The 18,011-nt window shown below is 52.2% G+C and overlaps 1 protein-coding gene across 1 annotated transcript; it reads left to right on the forward strand.

The window, feature by feature from the left end:
• The first annotated feature begins 1,186 nt into the window (after nucleotides 1-1,186).
• LOC119110030 (protein Wnt-8b-like) lies at nucleotides 1,187-17,575 on the forward strand. The gene is made up of 7 exons (XM_037233809.1): nucleotides 1,187-1,316; nucleotides 4,515-4,632; nucleotides 7,006-7,055; nucleotides 8,356-8,498; nucleotides 12,852-12,991; nucleotides 16,596-16,723; nucleotides 17,355-17,575. Exons 1-7 carry the CDS (start codon nucleotides 1,187-1,189, stop codon nucleotides 17,573-17,575), a joined length of 930 nt encoding a protein of 309 aa, XP_037089704.1.
• The last annotated feature ends 436 nt before the right edge of the window (nucleotides 17,576-18,011 follow it).

Consider the following 18,011-nt stretch of genomic DNA (forward strand, 5'->3'; position numbering starts at 1 on the left):
CCGATCATTATCCTGCCAACCATCGCAAAATTGACTGAACGAGTAGCGTGCGACTCACTGGCGGCCTGTTTGTTCAGCCGATCCATGCTTTTTGGTTAACAGCACGGGCTCCGGCCCCAGAGACGGTGATGTTCGACGCGGTGAAGCATCTTTCAGAAACCCTTGGCAACGTTCAAATTGCCTCATTAGCGGTGATCGACACATTTAAATCCTTTGACAGTGTCGAGCGTGACTGGCTTCTGCAGAAACTGAGTGGTATGGCGTTGACTCTCGTTGGTCCCGAAACTGGCTTTGTGATCGTCGGCATCAAGCGCGCGGTGGAAATGACGTGTTGCCATGAAGTCACGGGGTCATCCAGAACTCGATTACAGGGATAATTTTATTTTCAATATTTTTAAAAGGCTTTCCGTCTGACATTACCATCTGCATATTTATGTAATGGCGATGACTATGTACGGTACAGATGGAGAGGACGATGTACGGTACAGATGGAGAGGACGATGTACGGTACAGATGGAGAGGACGATGTACGGTACAGATGGAGAGGACGATGTACGGTACAGATGGAGAGGACGATGTACGGTACAGATGGAGAGGACGATGTACAGTACAGATGGAGAGGACGATGTACGGTACAGATGGGCAGGACGATGTACGGTACAAATGGACAGGACGATGTACAGTACAGATGGGCGGGACGATGTAAGGTATATCGATAAGATGTACAGTACAGATGGGCAGGACGATGTACGGTATGTCGACACGCGTCACGCGAACGCTTCAGTTGGTCCTAAATATCTCACAAAGGAAACTTTGGCGGTACTTCGCTTCTATCCCGCGCAGAAATAATCTGAAGATAAATCTGAAAACCCCTTATCATATCCTAGCACGATCATGTAAGCGTCCCTATGCCTTCCAGTGCGTTTAAGTCCTTGGTATGCTGTTGACGGAAACCTGACTTGGGACTATGGATGCAGACGTCAAAAAGTGTTTGGTGACTGCTCGTGAAAATTGCTGTCAAATTGGTAAAGGGTACCGGCACTTAAAAGCGCATGATCCGGTTTGCCAATAAATACGTTAATCGTCCTTATCAGAGAGCAATGTTGCCCCAGCCCAATAAAAGTGTTATTACACGCACTGCCCCATGAATCTACGCTGCCGACGGAAATTGCTGCTGCCCTGCACCATGAGTCTGAACTGCTGGCGGAGATTGCTGCTGCCCTGTCTCATGGATCTGAACTGCTGGCGGAGATTGCTGCTGCCCTGCACCATGGGTCTGAGCTGCTGGCGGAGATTGCTGCTGCACGGCCTCATGGGTCTGAGCTGCTGACGGAAATAGCTGCTGCCCTGCCTCATGAATCTAAGCTGCCGACGGAGATTGCTACTGCACTGCACCATGGGTCTGAGCTGCTCGCGGGGATCCTTTCCAGGAAAGTCTCTGGCCGGCGGTTAGTCTTACGCACCAACTCTGAACAGCCTGGTGTAGCATTAATCCACCCTCTGGACAGCATGTGATTTGGCCTCAGTAGGTAGAACGTCCGAACGTGGCCCTCTGAGACTTTTCCCGGGCTGAAATGTTCAGAAGAGAGCAAGTGTCTAGCCCATGCGGACTGAGGATCACTATAAAACGTTGTGGTGATAGCGATCCGCTCTCTGTCAGTGGATGTGAGGTACGCGCGCCTGGCGCGTAGACAAACGCCCGCGTGGAACCGATGCGATTGTTCGCAATACCATGGTCGTCATTTACTGTGTGTTTGGGGTTTGGCATCCAGTGCTGTTGGTTGCCATGACTCACTTGACATGTGTCTTGCTGAAGATAACGAAGAGACGATCTTGCTGAGCAAGTTGAGTGGCGTGGATGACGATAAACGGAGAGAGAGAGAGAGAGAGAGGAGAGAGAGAGGAGAGAGAGAGAAGGAGAGGAGAGGGAGAGAGAGAGAGAGAGAGAGAGAGAGAGAGGGGGGGAGAGAGAGAGGGACAGAGAGGGGGGGTGTTATATGTATACATATATATATATATATAATATATATATATATATATATATATATATAGTATATATATATATATATATTGCTCTACGTGCCGATCCACGCCCAATAAGTTTTGTTCATCATTTGTAAACATTCATTTTATTCACAGCACCATTCCCGGTCAATGAGATGCTTGCATGGATGATAGCATTTTGTCCGGAAAAATGTTTAATGGTTTGATCGTTGGAAAATCCTCAAAGAGACATCTTGTTTGCTGTCACTTTAAACACGTAAAGCCCCCCCCCCCCCAAAAAAAAAAAAAACCGAAACGCCACTTGTCCTCAGAGGCGGAAACGCGACTTCCGTTACATCATCGCTTCGCCCGTGGCTTTATCGCCGCACGATCTCGACGCCCCCGAGCCATAGCCGGCGCCGGCACGACAATATCGGCGTCAGTGAGACAAGCGGCGCGCAGCCAGACGGCGGCAGGCACCGCCCAGTCATCACCTCGACACGGCAGCGACAAAGGGCGCGTGGCGCCACCTACCCCCCCTTGTTTGTCTGCACCGCCGCAGACCGGGCGGCACAAAACCCACCTACCGGCTGGAGACCCCCCTCGCCGTCCCCCGTCCTCCCCCCCCCCCCCCGCCACGGCCCTCACTGTCGGACTAACGCGACCCGCGGCGGCGGCGAAAGGGAATCATCGCCCACGGTTAATTGCCCCTCAAAGGGTGCAGGTATCCCAGGTATGAGGCTGGCCGGCCGCTTTGATGTCGCCGCTAATAAACCGACAGATGGCCGACGTCGACCGCACACGTGCGCCAGAGGCCTGCGCAGGACGCAAAAGAGGACATTTTCAGTTGATAAAAGTGGAAAACTTGATTGTGCCGGCAGATTGTATCATTGCTCCCCCGTCCTTGCCTACGGCGTAGCCCCAGAACGGCTTCCGAGGCTGCTGGCTGAGGCCTGCGCTCGGGAAGGCGTATCTTCACGGTCGGAGATGCGCTGACCTTGGAATGCTGCTCGCCCATTGGCTGTCGCTGGTTCCTGTGTTGACCCGGGTCATGTCTTCCGTTCAGCGCAGTTTTCGCTTGGCCAGGACAGCGTAGGGACTGGTGGTGACGGCGCGCGCGGTCAGCGGTACCCTATTTATTACTATTTATTTGTATTTATTGACAATTAGGATTTCCGTGCGATGCATGGTATGGAAGACTACCAGGCGTATTCGACAAGGCTGTGCTGGCTCGTGCTCGCCCTGTGCTGTTGTCCTGCGGTGGCCCTGCCGTGGTAGGTGATAGGGCCTTGGCTCGATGATTCGATGTTCTCGAAGCGACATTGCTCATCATGTGTTGTTTTAATGGATTTCTGCCTTCTGTACTGCTTTCTTTACTCACACAGTGGAGGACTTTGACAACCAGGGTTGATTTATTGCATGATTTGGAATGGCCGCGGGGCATGGACACTAACGATGTCACCCTGTCCTGGGATTCCACCGAATGCGGCATTTTATAGCAGCAGAGAATGCGGCTTTACTGTAGTGATTGAGCCTACTCGCCATGTGTTGATGAACTCGGCCGTGCTGACATATATGGATGATATGAACCTGATCTCAGCCTTCCGTCCGTGTTTGTAATACTCTTGTTCCCTCCCTCTCTCCCTCTTGGCTTCGAAACGATGTCTGTGCACGTGAAACTTCAAAATCGTAACGGCGGCAACAGCAGCGCATCGCAATCAGCGATTGCGCTCGACTCATGTTCTGCATCGCAATCGGCCATTGCGCTCGGCTCACGTCCTGCATCGCAATCGGCGATTGCGCTCGGCTCATTGTATACTTCGCAATCGACGATTGTACTCAGCTGGCGTTCTGCATCGTTTCAGGTCTCTTGGGAACGTCCTCATGACGGGAATATCGGTAAGTTCACCTCCATGTTTCTGCTGAGTTATTGTCGCTGATATCTACAAAGACTGTTGTTATTTGAGCTTAAGGGCGCGGGGAATGACATTCGTGTACGACTGAGAGCACTTCCGTAAACCAATTATGTCTGTATATTGTTCCTTGCTATATGAGCCGCTTTGGACATGTTCAGCCCAGGACCTAAAGTCAGCACTCCGATCTGCCACACCTCTCTCCAGTGTCTGTACCACCATACCGTGAGTCAATAGACGCACAGGACTTGTGCTTTTCGCATTGCTTCTTGGTTTATTCAGAGGGCAGAGCTTGCAGCTGACGCAAGTTGGCGAGGTGGTTCAGGTGTTTCTGACATCATCCCAGTCGTTTGCTCTGAGCACAATGAGCTTACATAACAGCTGACGGCCAATGATACCGCAGCATCCAAATTCTCCAATCAAACACAGGATACCGAAAACAGACGACGTGCGACCAAATATCCGGCATCTTAAAGACCAGAAGGTCGTTTCTATGCATTCTTTGTCGGCCAGCGAAAACTGCCAGCCCGTTTGCCTCCATGCGTCGCGTTCCTTGTGGCCTCCGACCTCCACGCCGCGTGTGTGCCTGACCTCTGACCCACATGCACGTGCTCCCAGGCTGGGGTCGAGTTTACGGACAACATGGCGGTTGGGACAGCGGCTGGCGCACACCCACTGCCGCAAACAGTTTCTTCTGGCACCGCTGGAACTGCCCCACCGACGACTTCCTCAGAAGGTGAGGAGAACTGGGTGGTGATGGAGGGAGAGGATGTCGTCCGGGAGGGCGTGGGGAAGGCGTGGGGCCTTGTGTGGCTCCCCTGCGATAGCGACAGCGACTGTCCGAATATCTCACAGGCTTGGGCACCCAATTATCGTCATGCCGCCCATAGTCTTGGAGTGCCGGCTCGCACCGTCCAGCATAGCCTGCCCCTTTCATGCGTCCAATCGGTAACAGCTGAGCCACGGGAAGCTTAGCCAGGGGAGATACATAGCCAGGGGAGATATCTGGCTGGAGAGATACATGGAGCTGGCGGCTGAGCTGAGCTCGTGCCCATGCTTACGTAGTAATGATTGGGTGCTGAAGATACGCAGCGGAATGTAACACCCTTTATTATGGCAGAGGGTGCCAAACTATGAACGCGACACGTAAACAGCATTAGAAGAGTTGTTGTACATCCAGCTTGAACAAATCATTCTGTAATGTAGGCAATCTATATTTTCTGTACACTTTTTGCTTCCTGGTATCGCCTGGGATATTGCAGGGAACTGATTGTCATAATGATTTATGGTGCCATTACAAGCAATAACAACGCCGAAATACTAGTCGCCTGAGGCCTTTACTAATCACATCAGCTTCATCAAGACTAACCATACAGGATTGTTGCCGATGTGTGCGGTTCCATCGGCACGTGACGCTGGGATGGCGTGGTCGTCCTGTCTGCAAAGAAGGGAGCAGGCTTCCCAGACATGGCACATATAGCCTCGTAGCATTCCGGAGTCATCGGGGTTGCATGTCGAGCCATGACCCCACGAAACCTCGTTCAGTCCGATCGAATCACCTAAGCGTGAGCGGCAACCGACTGTCAATACGCCGCCCGCGGCCGGTCGTGATTGGACGCCGTAACGAGCCGCCGGTCGTGATTGGACGCAGTAACGAGGCCAGCCTTACGTCGGATTCTGTCTGAGCTGAGCAGGAGACTGATGGCAGGATTACGACCTACGACATGACGTAACAGCAATATTTCCGTGAAATACTGCGCCTTACCTACGTAGCAGCATCTGTGGCGAGTGTTTTTGTCCTAACACGAATGCTGGTGAGGTACATGTCTGAATGCATGAGTTGCAATCGAGAGGACAACATCGAACACTTGTGGTCCATTGACACCGGGACTGATTCTCAGGCATAGCGAAATACAACTGAATGCTGGTTCGTAACTGGCGTACTGAACGCCGCAGTCCTGACGTTGGCAACAGCAGTGCACCAGTATGCTTTGCAGGGCTAAGATTGAAAGGCTCGCAATGCGAGAGAGATATTTCATTACGTTCGTGAAGAGGGGATATGGGGTTCTATCCATGGACCTCGCAACTAAGCTTTGCTTGGCTCAATGCCTAAGTTGTTTTATTTACGCATGGAGAGGCGGGGGAATGACGGAGTTGCTGCGCAAAGTTTCAGCAATGACATTGACAAATGACATGCCAAATGGCATTTCCCTTGTCCCGGCGCTTTCCCAACCAGACAGACAGACAGACAGGCGAGAGGAAGAGCAGCCAGCAGTGACCCTGCACGGTCGTGCATAACATGAAAAATGAGGTCATGGGCACAGGATAAGGCGTAAAACTGGTAACAAAGCCCGACGGTCCGAGGTCAGGGTCTCCACATGTGTCTGACTGCGATGAGACGTAACGGAAACATGCTTAAGGGGATGTCAGGGACCAGATGCTATTTCATTTCACGGTGACGCAATAAGTACATTTGGCTCCTCATAACATGCGCAACAAACAGGTCCCTCCGAATCCGCTCATGCCAGGCTCATCCCAGATTGTCACAGGTAAGGCCGATTCAGGTCGCTGATCCAGTGCTTGTTGTGGTCCATTCTGACCCACTTGTTCCCGTTCGTTCCGATCCGTCTCATTTCGCCTCCTTCCTTGTGATCCGTCTGATCTGTGCCTGTCCATTCCATCCGCTCTGCCCCGTTTCCGCTTATTCTGATCCGTTGCGTCTGGACCAGTTTCTGTCCAGTGGATTCAATAGTATGTCCAGAGGAACCTAGCCCTGTCCCTCGTGATATGACCCGCTCTCCGCGACTCCACACTACTCACACCTGCTCCATTCCACTTGCATCCACTCCACTCCCCTACTCTCCACTCCACTCCACTCCACTCCACTCCACTCAACTCTATTGTACTCCACTCTACTCTACTCTACTCTACTCCACACCAAACCGCTTCATTGTACCCCACTCTTCTCCACTCTGGTCCACTCCGCACTCGTCTAACCGGCACCCCGTCCCGCGCAGGAACCACCAGCCGGGCCGAGCCACGCGCGAGGCGGCCGTGGTGGACGCCATGACCGCCGGCGCCATCGCCTACGCGCTGACCCGCACTGCAGCAGCGGCCAGATACCCGGGTGCACATGCCAGGCCAAGACCAGCCGTGGAGGTGAGCGGGCTGCCGGCCGAGGAGGAGGCCACTGCAAGAAGGTTCTCGCTCTGGCGTGTGTTTGGGGGGGGGACCAGGCGCGCTCTCCAGGAAGGGTGGGAGGCATTCGCTCGGGAGGAGGTTGAGGTGGGGGGGGGGGGAGGTGTGCCCTCTGGAGGCGGTCAGGGAATCCTTCCCCGAGCGCAGGAAGAGGAAATATGGGATGACAATATAAAGGATCACTACGGGGGAGGGGGGAGAGGCGGGGGTTGGCATGCGCAGGTGAGCGGTCTCGGAGGGCGGAGGTGAGTGATATGAGAGGCTCAGAGACAGAGCTGGGGGCACACGCTAATCTCCCTTAGATATTGACAACTTACTCTCATGGGGGTAGAGCTTAGGGTGTGTGGAGGGGCTCTCCTTAAGCTACGTTAAATATGGGGAAGGGGGAGGAGGAGGACGATGAAACATGATGGAGGTGCCACACGGGAGGGGAATAGGGCATAATGGAGGTGCCACGCGGGAGCTAGAGGTTTTGGACAGTGCAACATTACGCTTAGGTGTGTCGGAAAGTCTGGTTGGGTGTAAGAACATGTTAAGGCATCACATTATAATGATGTTGGCGTCTCCTCCGTACAAGGAATGCCATATTGTTAATTTTGCATCTCTAGCACATTTAGGGGGCCAAACGGACGTAACTTTATGGGACGTTACGCTTAATATAGCAAACAAAAAAAACGGACAAGTAAAGGCTGTCCCTAGTGGAAGTGGGGGGGGGGGGGGGCATCCAGATACCAATTGATCATGGAATCAGAGGTAGTGGTCGGTAAACCGGAATGTCACGCTTGCTGCGCATCGCAAAATAATATATTTGGCACTGAAGCAGGTAGATATGTATATAAGTGTATGTGCGTGCACATGTAAATGTACGTCAACCCCGTGCGTACGCATGTGCCAAATGTGTGTACCCCACTGTAGAGCTGGACACCATATCTATATTACGTCTACATTGTGCATGAATGTTACGTTCTGGACCTTCCGCGCATATGTGTCCGTACTTGTGCCTGCATCTGCGAGTGCGGATGCGTTCTTTATGTGCGGGTGCGACTGTTGGGTCTGTACCCGCGCCTGTAGGACAGCCGGAGGGGGCGACAGGCGGTGGCCGTGTTCGTGTCCGTGGATGTTTATCTATCTGTGCCTGCAACTGCATGACAGGCGCCGACCAACACCCTGTGCCAGGCGTGTCTGTGCCTGTAGCTGTGTCCTCTTCTGTACCTGTGTCTGTCTTTGTGCATCTGCACGTGTATCTACATCTGAATCGCAGGCGCTGACTGGCACTGGGGCGGCTGCAGCGACAACATCGACTTCGGCGTGCGCATGTCGCAGCAGTTTCTGGACCACGTGCCGCTGGACATACCGCTGAGGCAGGCTGTCGTCAGACTGCACAACAACCAGGCCGGCAGACAGGTGGGCAGAGCGCCGACACCCCCTCCCCACCCCCCTCCCGCCCCAAATCCAAGCTCGATCCAGGTCGGCAGACAGGTGGGCAGAGCGCCGACCCCCCCCCCCCCCCCACCCCACCTACCGTCCCAAACCCGGGCTCGAATCTCGGCTAGGGGCTGAACAGAGCTGTCGGCACGGTCGTGGGGGGGGGGGGGGGGGGGTCGGCGTGCGTCCTGCGTGAACAGGAAATGAGAACAGATGTAGAGTTTCCTTAAAGCGACTGGAAAATGAGCGATGAGAATAGATGAGTTTGAGATGAGAACAAAGTTAGAATTGCTTTACAGCGGCTGGAAAATGGGAACGAATGCACAGCTCAGTTTTGGGTGAGTTTCGCAAGCTATGAAATGAAAACAGATGGGAATTGTTAGAAGGTTGAGGATGGCATATCGGAGTAATATATATATATATATATATATATATATATATATATATATATACGCGCCACTGTAAACAGATGGCAACCTCTACGATAAAGACTTCTTCTACGAAGAAGTTATTAGACCTCGTTTATGGGTCCAGAGGCCGTGTTCCATTCCCGCCTGAAGAGGGTTCTTGCTGGTCGTGATCTTACTGAGGTCGGTCACACAGTGTGAACGAGTGTGCACTGTGAACCGTCGAAATGTCAACGTGTGCACAACACGGGAAGGGGAGGAAGAGAGGGAGAGACAGAGACACGGGGGGGACGGGGAGGCAGGGAGACAAGGAGGGAGAGAGGAATAAAGGTGAGCGTATGCGATAGCAACATATCTGCAGATAATGGGCTTTTTAGCTGATACGGTGCCTCAAATCAGAAACTATTGAACACAAAATCTGAATATATTTGCTTAAAGTCGGGCATATTACATGTGGATGTCTTTCATACTGATGAACGATACTGTACTCTATTTGCCGGAGGCTTGCCGTGTGGTAACAGCAGCGTGCCGCGTATGCCTATCTATCGATTGGTAGCCAGATATGTTCCGGACGTGGACGGCCACCAGCGCTTTGCCTTTGTGAGTACACTTGGCCAGCATCGTAACATTATTTATCAGTGCAGGTCGTGTGAGGTCGGGGGCGGGTATCATGTGTTGCATCGGTGCATCATACCGGCACTGTCGATGCACGACAAGGCTCAGCGACGCCCCAGTCACCGACACAACCATTTGCCACAACGGAAGTCGCCGTCAGTGGGTAGGCACCTCCTCGTAGGTCGTTTCTCATAATAAGGGGAGATGTTGTGACATTTTTGTTAGCAAATTGCGAGATTCATATCGTGGTTGTCGACGTTGAATCCTATCAGGTACTGTTTCTTGCTTTTATATGACGAACAGCCTTCTCCTCGGCCTCATAGGCCGTTAACCCCCCCCCCCCCCAGCCAGATGGCATAGTTGTACGTGGGTTTCACGCTGTCCTGGCTGATGAGTGGAAGTGCTCATGAAGCACTCCGATCTCGTTGTCCATAGCAGTTATTAGACTGCTGTTATTTAAGAGTAATAAGGCCGCAGTATCTAGCAGTTATTAGACTGTAGTTTATTAGCAGTTACGGGCACCTCAGTTTATTTTGACATTGCTGTGTCTGATTCTAGCACGTCTCTGATGTACGAGCGGCCATGTCGCGCCATGTTTGCCGGTTCTGTGTACGTCTGAGCGGATCACGCGTTCTTTGTACATAACTGGACTGTCGCATTAGCCGCTCAGGCGTCGGCGGCCGTCTGGTTTTCTGGACACTGAGGTTGTAAGGTGACCGCCAGAGGCATCGAATTTTAAGGGAGGCCACTCCAGAATTTAAATGCTTTGGTTGGTGAGTGGCTCTATCGTAAACTTAAGAAGTAAGCTTTCCCAGATTTGGTCGTGGACAAACAGGCTACATTGGGCCTGCAAATGCTACCAAAAGGGTACGACGCCCTTTGAAGTAAGATCAATCACGCTGTGTTTGGAAGCAGGTGAGAGGGGGGGGGGGGCAAAAGGGTTTGCATTCCGAAACGCATGTTTAGTTATGCAGCCTATATTCATATCAATGCGATTGCTAGGATCAGATCTCTCAAAACTTACACATGTTAAATAGCGTGCTATTTCGCACTAACTCATGTCTGACACAATACTCAGCAACATAGGCTGTGAAATACCTCCACCGCCGAAGGCGCATGTTATATTTCGACGGCATGTGGTGAGAATATTGGTCGCCTTGTCAAACGGTGCATGAACAGCGTAATTAGGTGGGCAGTGACAGTCATCTCTGGCTGCTCCTCAGCTTCACATGTTCAGGTTAATGTAACAGATGAATATGCTAATGGCCATGACAGTTAGGTGCGTCGTGACGCGTCGTGAAAAGCCGTTCAAGGTAATCCATCACTCGTTGAACGACGCAATTTGTAAATCCACCAGGCTGCTCTCACTGACTGCGTAACGGCCGGATTCCTCTTAGCTTCTAACGGACGTAGTAAGTTTACGACCCAGTTCAATCATGGTAATTTCGAAACATGATACGCTCAAGCCTGAAAGCTTTTATGCGCTAGCTCGCGCTTAGCTTATTGAGGGGACTTTCACGCGTAGTGGCGTCAAAACGGAGAACATTCTCACTGCGTTGATTAAATGAAGCCTGCCATGCCCTGGCTGGATTCACACAGCGATAGATTGAAGCAAAGAGTGGATAGGTTGGAATTTTATGCAATCTCCGTCACGACACCTCGAAAACTCATACCTGACCTCCTCTTGGATGAATCGGTTGCATATAATTGGCTCAGCCGCAATATGGCGTGTAGGGGAATTAAATCGGGGCACATGTGATGAAGTAATCTTGCACGCATGGGAAGCGAACCCGGACTTCCACGACTTCTTCCAGGATGTACGTAGAATACCAACGACGCTTAAAATGTCAGTGATGAAGTGCTAGTCAGAGGGTCTCTTTCACCAGTGGGGGGCCCCTAGGATAGCGAGGGCCTCTGCCAATCAGCTGGCTGAGCCCACCAATGCCGAACAGTCGGCCTCGTGCTGGTCTGGGCCCTAGGGCCCATTTCCCAAGCAGGAGCAACGCCGGGGCCTTCAAGGGTCATGCAGAAGGCCTCTCGCAATGTTCAGGGCCCCTGAAACAGCGATTGGCTCCTTGTGTTGGTCAGGGTTTACAGTGCCTAACACGGGATCCTGTGTCGGCAATTGGGCCCAAGTCGGGCAGTGACGCCTTTGCTGAAAATTGACAAGCACGGGAGCCAGAACGTCAAAGGGCGTCTTGACAACGACAATGAAGGGATACATGAGAAATAACGACGCAAGAGCTCACATTCATAATGCGACGGTGGAAAGGCCCTGTGCCAGTCAGAAGCTGCAGTGCCAAAGGAGGGACCGTCTGAACTGCTTCAACCGGGAGCCGATAGGCCGAACTGGTGTCTCAGAGTCAATTATTATACTCCATGCTCCGGTCAGAGACCCTGCAGCATCAGGAAGAGGACCGATGCGGTGCGTGACGTAACCCTCTGAAGACCTCCGGATCGATATGGGGCCCGGCCCTCGTATCGTTAGATCGAAGTCTATAGTGACCTTGTGGTAGGACGGAAGGGCCCTTCAGTTCCTGACCAGGAAATTTTACGAGTGCAATGTTCGAGGTCGATCCTTTGAACGGAATGAACAATTAGAGCAACAGGAGCGATAGAGATACTCTACTCTATTATGACTTCATGATGCTGCACGTGCTAATCCTTCCCGAGTAGCAATCCAAAGATTGCATAGCTGCATCGCAGTGCATCACACCTGATGACCAACATTATTGTCACAAGACCAGGCAGTTCAGCCAGCTGAGGCTTCCACTCACCAGACCAAGCATTGGTAGACCCCCAACTCACGCACAGCGCAGTGAAGTCTTATAATACGCCGTACCGGAGCATGTGTGGGGATGAGCGCACGTTTTAGGCAGCTCTCGCGGTCTATTCCCGTCCTGATTCCGGCAGCGCTCGACTGTTCTGATCCTGCACCCTGTCACCCGTCTAATCATCTTAGCGTGGGTCTGGTGGGACGGTAAGTGCAGCCACACGTCTGGTGCAGGTCTAGCGTGGCGATTCGAATGACATGCAAATCCGCGGCAGTGTACTTGTTTGCGTGTGTGACATCAGCTTAGTTTCACAAATTTGAAATGCATGGATGACAACCAGTTGATTGCAAATTCCGAGTGAATTATATAACCATAGCTTAGGCGCTTACCATGCATATATGCGGCAACTATAAAAATCATGGTCCAATTAAAAAGTCCCCCTGATCTACCTCCCCTGAGCACGCCCTTGCACGCTAGACGTACGGTGCGCATGCGCTGTGCCCTGCTTACTCTGACCCGCTGGATTTGGCCGTCAGCTGGTGCGCCGCTCGGCCCGGAGGCTGTGCAAATGTCACGGGGTCAGCGGCTCGTGCACCATGGAGACCTGCTGGACGCAGATCGCCGACTTCACGCTGACGGCCGAGCGCATCCGACGTCGCTACCGCAAAGCCAAACGGTGGGTTCGAAACCTGGCAGAGGCAACTTCATCCCTCGTTTCGAATACCGTCATCAGTCGATGGTTTTCGCGAGGCTGAAGCATGAGCGGGGGGGGGGGGGGGGTTGTTCGCTTACTATTTCGAGGGCGGGATATTCTTGAGTGTGGCACTTTGCTAAACTTGCTTGTGCAGCGTAGTTTGGGTTCATGCATTAAATGGGACAAATGCAGTGTCAAACAGAAAAAGCTGACATGACATCGTCATCTCTATTTCCCGCAGGCTGCACAACAGCGCGCAATCTATGCGCGTTACGTTTAGGATATCAAATACGCCTTGGGATTATTTCCCGTTGATTTTTCATTCGAGAGCAGTGTTCTGACGCATACCATATTAAGGGGGAGGGGTGGGGGTGGTCAATAAGCTCCTTTTCCCCGCTGGTGTCCGGACTAGAGACGCAACTTTTAACCCGTTAGCCCACCTCATCTGACCCGCAAACAGCCTTGGGCTTTTGGCCGGGTTGTGGGCCAGACTTGGTGGATTTTTGCGGGTCAAAGTTTTAGCGAAGCAAAATAATGCATTTTTTTGCTATTGTCTAAATTGAAGACCATGAAAAATAAATTATGCCGCCAAACGCTATGCAATTATGCAAAGTCATGTTTTGATTTTTATAGCAAGACATCCAGTGGCAGAAAACTCATGGCAAACATGCTGCACTAATAAACTAAACTGCCCGAATTGAACAACTTAAGTTGACATATAACCTGAAAAAACTGAAGAAAACAAAACCAATTTGCAAAGTATTGCCAGCTTCTATTAAGCAGGAGTAAGACGGGCAATCGGCATAAACCCAACTTTATTCTGTACTTGGCTGTGGTGATGATAGTGAGGTGTGTACTTAACCTTTTTCGATTCTTTCACAAACCATGCCCCATGGTCAATATCAATTATTAACGAAGCTGGTAAACTGTATGCCTTTCATTCCCCTAGCCTAGCATGCTTGTTTAGTACAGCCCGCAGTTACTGGTGTCACACACAGAAATAACTGTCTAGATTGAAGTAGGAGCAACGTAGAGATTGCATGGCGCATCAGTGATTTGGGACATTATGCATGCTGTATGACATTTTTCTGTAATGGCACCAGTATCAGATGCATTCTTCTATCAGATCCATTAGATACCTACACCGTCTGCCACCCCTAAAAAAGTTAGTCATTCAGTGCCTCATTTTGATATTGGTGCAGCAACAAAAAGATTGCATTAATATTATCGCAAGATACAATGCAAAGGCTCTGTCAGACTGGAAGAGGTGAGTGAAGTGTGGGGAAGGTACACCAACACAAGTCGCATTTTAATGGACACCAAGCTTATCTTTATGGACTTTCCATCTGAAGTGTAAATGCAACTGTGACGAAAGGTCTGAAAATATGGTGTTTCTTTTTTGTTGGTTGCTTAACGACGCAATGAAGGGAACATCATTACATAGACATCATGGCGGTGTGTGCACGAACGCAGGAGGGATGAACAAATGAACTGAACACGTTGCTTGTTGTGGCATGTAGCCGGCAGAGCCATGCAGTTTTGATACGTCTCCGGAGCGCCAGAACTGTATAAAATGTCACATTAAGTTACATTTTTAGATTTTTGAGGATGCTGTTCTACAGACTTATTATGTCAGATCACAGTAATTAGGTGTTAACGAAATATTATTGTAGCTGCGTAATTGCTGCAATCGGTCATTGAAGTTAGGATGTAAGATTGCTAGGCCGGTGCCAGTTTGAAACCTGGTATCTTTTGGTGTAAATCTTCCTTCCCAACCTGTTGCTAAAGGGTCTTGCTCATTCAGAAAATGATATCAATATTTGCGATTCACTTTAGTACAACACAATCTCATGTCTCAAATACTTTGATCAATGCTGGACGAGGAGCATCACTGGCATCAGCCATAAAATGTCGAACTTTATATGATACGGGTATGAGACATTTCATGCATATTTTATGTATATATATAAAATAGAGGAGGAGTGATGAAATACAGCTTGAAATTAACTCTTCTTGCGGATCTAACTGATCTTGCTGGTTGATACCGGGTCAGCATCATAGCACAACCGGGCCAGTATTGTAGCACCATTCTGTGCTGGATTCCCAGCTGGCCGGGGCAAGCTGGGCGGAATTTTTTAGAAAAGTTACATCTCCTATCCGGACATGATCTGGAACGTCGCGCAAGAAATGCGACGGCAACACGTTATTTTTGGAGATGCGTGTGTCCGTCTGCAGCTCGCCAACACAGGCTCATGATTTCCGTGGTGCCCGGTACGCTAGTTGGTGCTGTTCTTTGTCTAGTCATTAACCTAAATTGTCTTTTTGGTGGTCCCTGGAAACCCGAGGCGACTTGTTGTCTAGTTCGACGTAGCCTTCACATCATACACTATCCCATACAACCAGATAACGAAGCCATCCAGCTTCGGTCCGACAAGTAAAGGCAACAGCGCGCACAGGAAATGATATGCGACCAAAAAACTTGATTGATATGATGTTACGGGGAAGTTCATCGATCGTGGCGGTCTATACCGGTATCACGCCGAGCAGGAGGCGGTCTGAGAGGGGAGAGGCCGTCTTGGCTTTGGCGAGAGGCCGTATTGGCTTTGGCGAGAGGCCGCATTGGCTTTGGCGAGAGGCCGTGTCGGCTTTGGCGAGAGGCCGTGTCGGCTTTCGTGAGAGGTGTCGTCGGCGTCTGACTCGGTGTTGGCAGCAAACTAGATCAGTGCCGTCCAGCGCCAGTGATTGTCCGGCAATGTCAATGGAACTCGCTGACAATATTATTAGAAGAAGTATCTAGTACCAGTTGGTCATAATCACTAGAAGACATTAACACTGTGAGCAGCTGCCGAGATGCCGCCAGACACTGATCTGCCAGGGCCACATCCAGCCGGTGTCATTACCGGTGGCAGCCAGGGCCAGTGACCTCCCAAGGAACCGTCCCTGGGTGCGCCTCTGGCGGGGGCCACGGTCATTTGCTGCATACATTCGGTTCTCAGTGTAACAGCGGGCGGGAGAAGGCGCCAGAGACCCCGACGGGCGAGAGAAGGGACCAGAGGCCCCGACGGGTGGGAAAAGGTGCCAGAGACCCCCGACGGGCGGGAGAAGGTGCCAGAAACCCCCGACGGGCGGGAGAAGGTGCCAGAGACCCCCGACGGGCGGGAGAAGGTGCCAGAGACCCCGACGGGCGGGAGAAGGTGCCAGAGACCCCGACGGGCGGGAGAAGGTGCCAGAGACCCCACCATGGCGACGTTCAGACTCTGGGCATCCCTCCCCGCAAAACTACGTGAGACAGCATCCCGGCATCTCGGCATCCTGACATCCCTCCCCCAGCATCACGTGGAACGGGCGCCCCCCACCGCCAAGGCGACAGCAGGCTGCAGCAAGCTACCGTTTCATCTGTTCATCAGTTCATCAGTTCAAGTTCAACGGCCGTTGTTCTTCCCCTGGAGACGCAAGCCATTGCCATCTGCTTGTCCCCTACATAATGTGAGGCGCACATCTTGGGGCATACACGATTGCGCTTATCACTATCGACACAATAGCACCCCCGTAAAAGGCTTTACTTGACGGTCGTCTCCGCCGGCAGGCTGGCGACGGGCGCCGACGGCAACGTGGTCTCGCCGGAGAGCGCGGTCAGCCTGGAGGGTGTCTCGCCGCTGGATCTCGTGTACCTGGACGACTCGCCGGACTTTTGTCGCGCAGACGCTGCTGCAGGTACGGCACTGCTCCGCTTAGCCACACGACGGGTGGCCTGCAGCCCACGGTCTGCAATCTGGAGTCGGAGGAGAACAGGGTATAGGGTGAATTCGGGTGAAGAGGAAGGAGTTTGTAGTTTTCAGACAGAGTTTAAAGGTGAGAGCTGCAGACAGAACTTGCGGCTAAGATCTCCAGATAAATGTTCCAGAGACTGGAGTCCCAATGCTTGATTATAAAGCCTGAATTGGAGCCTAGACTTTGAGGCAAGATCCACGTCCAGTGTTTTCGTTAAACGTGTTAGCTTTCTATCTTCTTTGGTAATGCATGTGCTGCCTGGCAGAGCCATGTGGCACACGATCGCCGGCAGCACTGCATTGACGCGCGGCATGACCCGTACCATCCGAACTCGCCGCCGGCTCCGAGATAAAGCCAAGTGATAACAAATTCCTCTGCGGTGCCGGTGGCGTAGTGGTTGCGCTGCGCGTCCATGAAACCAGAGGCACAAGGTTTGATTCCCGGCGGTGTCCGTCCGCCCTGTCAGGGTCAGAGGCATGCGACGCCACAGGCCCTCACCAGCAGTGGTTGAGCCCCATTGACAACCGCTGCCTCACGCGCCGCCCCGTCACTGACCGGTGTTCTTGCTTGACAGGTATTGCCGGCACCGCCGGCCGCCAGTGCTCCCGCAGCCGGGGGCCCGGTGTGCGTCGCGTTGAGTCGCGCAGCTGTAAAACGCTCTGCCGCCAGTGCGGCCGCCGTGTGCGTCGCCAGGCGACCCAAGTGGAGACCTCGTGCAACTGCCGGTTTCACTGGTGCTGCCATGTGACGTGCGACACGTGCGTGGAGCGGACGTACAAGTACTCGTGCCGCTAGTGCCGGCGGCCGCCGAGAGATGGCAGCAGCAGCAGGGACTCTAGTCGCGGATAGATGGCGGTAGTGAGATGCGGTTGTCGTGGCAACGAAGATAGCGGTTTGCGGATACAGTGACGTGATGGTGTGGCGTGCGGTGCGCGTGGAGCCGCGGTCCTATTATAATGCACGCCCTGAATGTCGATGGAATGTCATTAAGCACCATCAGTCGGGAACTCTGACGGGTGTGGGTGTGACGGGTGTGACATGCTCCAGCGAACCACGCAAGACGCCGCGGAAGCATGACGAGCGCGCAGTGTTTTTCGCATGCGTCCACTTTGACATGGCGTCCAAGTGATCTTCGTGCTTTGACCAATGGCGACGCACTCAGAAACATGGCTGGCAGTGTGACTTCGAGGAAGCTTTAAGCCAGCAGGCGCGGTTCTGGACCCGTTTTATT

This window comes from Pollicipes pollicipes, unplaced genomic scaffold (genome assembly GCF_011947565.3).
Source record: "Pollicipes pollicipes isolate AB1234 unplaced genomic scaffold, Ppol_2.1 Scaffold_1600;HRSCAF=1878_pilon_pilon_pilon, whole genome shotgun sequence".
NCBI lineage: Eukaryota > Metazoa > Arthropoda > Thecostraca > Pollicipedomorpha > Pollicipedidae > Pollicipes > Pollicipes pollicipes.